Here is a 2,975-nt window from a genome sequence, read left to right as displayed (position 1 = left end):
CATTTTGGTTATTAAATTAGTTAATAATCTATAATGTAGTTATATTTCAATTTCAATATTTTAATTTAATTTTAATATAATTAAAAAATATCATATTATAAATTTTGATTGTCAAATTTGTAATTAGTCATTGATAATGATATATAAGAAAAACTGGAAGATAAAGTATATGAAAGAATAAGAGATATACAGAATGGGAGAGGAAAAAGGGAAAAATTATTTAATTTTGAAGGGAAAATTTGATTTCAATTATAATAAAAAAGTAATTCGCAACACATTTTGATTGTAAAATTAGTAATATATAGATAAATTTTCAATTTCTAGCAAATTGGAACGGTGGATATCAAGGATGTTTGTTTATCTTCGTTCAAAGATAAGAATCAGCAGAAAGAGATAAAGGAACCGGCTCTATACTAGCACAACAAATGTCAAAATCAATTTTACCGATACATTCATTACCATAAGAGATACTGCATCGCCCATGGACTAAAGCAGCTGCAAATTGATTAAAGGGGCCTTTTTTCTGTCAATCTCCAGCACCGTGATAGACTTTACTTGTAAATATATTTATATATACAATCACCTATAATCTATACACCAACTACTAAATGGAAGGATGCACCGCCTTTGTATAGAACTGTATCCTGTATGGGCAGCAGATAGATACCAACCTCAAGTTTCTAAGGTCCTTCAATTGGACCTTTAACTCATGAGTCTTCAAATTAAGAGCTTTTCACAAGGTTGATTACTCTTGTAAGTTGTAACTGTTATGAACCTGAATATTCTGTCCCCCTCCCTATTTCCAACTTGCCTACTCCTGGCAGAAACAAGCAGTCATTAGCTGAATAATGTTTGATGTAGAACACTGATGACTTCTCTTCTTAAGAGTTGGAACTTTACACTTCAATAATATGTCTCCATTTGGATGAATGATTTACCAAATCTTTCTCAGCAGTACAGAATCAAGGTAGGAGAAACATGAAACCTCGGAATATCTTACCTTATTGGACTTGTGGCTTAATGTAGATGACTTTGTTTCTGAGGATGCACCGTCCGATGTTCGGGCTGCTGATTTCTCATTTGAATAACTAAACAAATAAATAAATGTTTAAGTATAATGATGCTGCAAATGATAATTTTATTATTATATCTATCACATTTTCTATCCTATTCATAGCATCATGCATGCATGAAATACCAAGACCGTTACCCCAGAATAAGTCACATGAGAATATGACATAACCAAACATCCAAAAGTATATTGCTGATTTGCTGCTGCTTGTGGCAAAATTAGTAAGTAATATAGATAAAATAAATCAAGAGAAGCTTACGTTGAAAGTATCGTGACCCAGATGAGCTCAACACAATCGACCCAAAGAAGCCTTTGCTCGAGAGGAATCACACCATAAGTGATCAGATGGGCAAAAGGCCAAAGCTTCCATCCTGCCTGTCAAGCATACATATTACAGCTTTGTGAAGTTCATTTCATCACACACCACAGAGAAAATTCAGTCATCCAAACAAAAGAAATTTTGCAAACTGAACAGGCCTAGAGTATTTGAATATGCAATCATTCACTATAGTTCTTCTTCACCCTTGAACTATTTGTTCTATTATGATACTTTAAACGAATTCATCATTCACAAGTGGATATAGATAAGCATTTTATTTGAAAAAATTAATGAGAGGCTTTTGGTGTTCCTCAATGAAAGTGGCAGGGTATTACACATAAAAACTGAAAATAGCTAGCACAAAGAAACAAAGGAATTGGCTGCTTACCGTGAGCATGGGCCAAAATGTTGACTTCAGTTCACCATATATGTTATTTATAGATTCGAACCGCAACAAACCCAAAACCACAAAGTATATGCTGTTCCAAATTGCTGCCCACACAGTTTGGTCAAAGGCAACTTTTGCAGGGACAACCCACCATTCTTGGAAAGGAAAAAGAGACTGAAACAAGGTAAATAGTATCAGCCATTGACAGTATATTACTCATGAGTAAAAGTTTCAACCCCAAATGAGCACAACAATCACCTCACCTCACAAAGTTGGTAGTAATAGTGAGAAAGAGATCCATGGAGAGTAAACCCAGCTAGACCTGATCTGAATAATCGCGTCCGATCAAACTCAAATAGAGGCTTTCCTTCATAGCACTGCATATTTTGATTAAAAGCATCTTAAGAGTTAATGAAAACAATACTTCCAAGATGGGTACAAATGAAATGTACTTCAGAAGCATGTGAATATTTCTCCTTATTGCGAGTGAAAAACAAACCTGAGCAATCCAGTCTCCAATTGAATAGACAACTCCACTTATTGCCATCTTCGCCAAAACAGGGTTCGACTTGAGAGCTTGCTCATAAGCAACCCAATTGTGTTCAGGGACATACCTTAGTATCTCATAAAGGGTCCAACCCTGAATAATAGCACACCCTAATTAGCTTTCAAGTTTCAACTTCTTCAATATAGTATACAAAATCACACTGTAGCTTTCTCTCTTTAAGTTACTATATACTATAACCCTCTTCCTAATCTTTCTTTCAAGCATGAAACTATCAATTACTGAAGTCACCAACTTTAATTTTGCTAATCCAATATCATAGAGAATGCATATTCAAACAATATGCATTTTTCATTAAAAAGAATCCAATGAAGTTCGGTTATGAATAAATTAAGCTAAAGCTAAAGAAAAAGGAAAATAATGGCTAACTGAGTAATTGGCTAACAATTTTCTTGTCTGACTCAAAATTAGTGAGAATTTGCTAACTAACTAATGAGCTTAAAAGACATATAACCTTTAATTTGGGTCATAATCATAAACAAAACCCTACCTAAACTACTGAAACCTCACCTATAGATATTTATTTGGTTTATTTCTATCTATAACAGTAACAATCCCTCTCCTCCTTTTTTGTTAAGAATTATAATTTATGAGCAAAAAAAAAAAAAAAAAAAAAAAAAAAAAGAAACTT

General features: G+C 33.3%; 1 protein-coding gene across 2 annotated transcripts in view; it reads right to left on the bottom strand.

The window, feature by feature from the left end:
• Positions 391 to 2,975, bottom strand: part of LOC107614062 — a 3,145-nt gene continuing 560 nt past the window's right edge. Inside the window, exons 2-7 of one of the 2 annotated variants that reach the window (XM_016316289.2) lie at positions 2,279 to 2,419; positions 2,043 to 2,156; positions 1,780 to 1,953; positions 1,332 to 1,447; positions 1,001 to 1,088; positions 391 to 817 (exon numbers count right to left, since the gene is read on the bottom strand). In XM_016316289.2, coding sequence (XP_016171775.1) covers positions 812 to 817; positions 1,001 to 1,088; positions 1,332 to 1,447; positions 1,780 to 1,953; positions 2,043 to 2,156; positions 2,279 to 2,419 — 639 coding nt within the window. In that variant the 3' untranslated portion in view covers positions 391 to 811. The remainder of the gene's footprint in view (positions 818 to 1,000; positions 1,089 to 1,331; positions 1,448 to 1,779; positions 1,954 to 2,042; positions 2,157 to 2,278; positions 2,420 to 2,975) is intronic. The other variant, XM_016316288.2, reaches the window with a different exon arrangement.

The sequence above is a fragment of the Arachis ipaensis genome, chromosome B08 (genome assembly GCF_000816755.2).
Source record: "Arachis ipaensis cultivar K30076 chromosome B08, Araip1.1, whole genome shotgun sequence".
Taxonomy (NCBI): domain Eukaryota; kingdom Viridiplantae; phylum Streptophyta; class Magnoliopsida; order Fabales; family Fabaceae; genus Arachis; species Arachis ipaensis.
The sequence above is the reverse complement of the archived record's forward strand: the minus strand, read 5'-3'. Positions and strand labels throughout refer to the sequence as shown.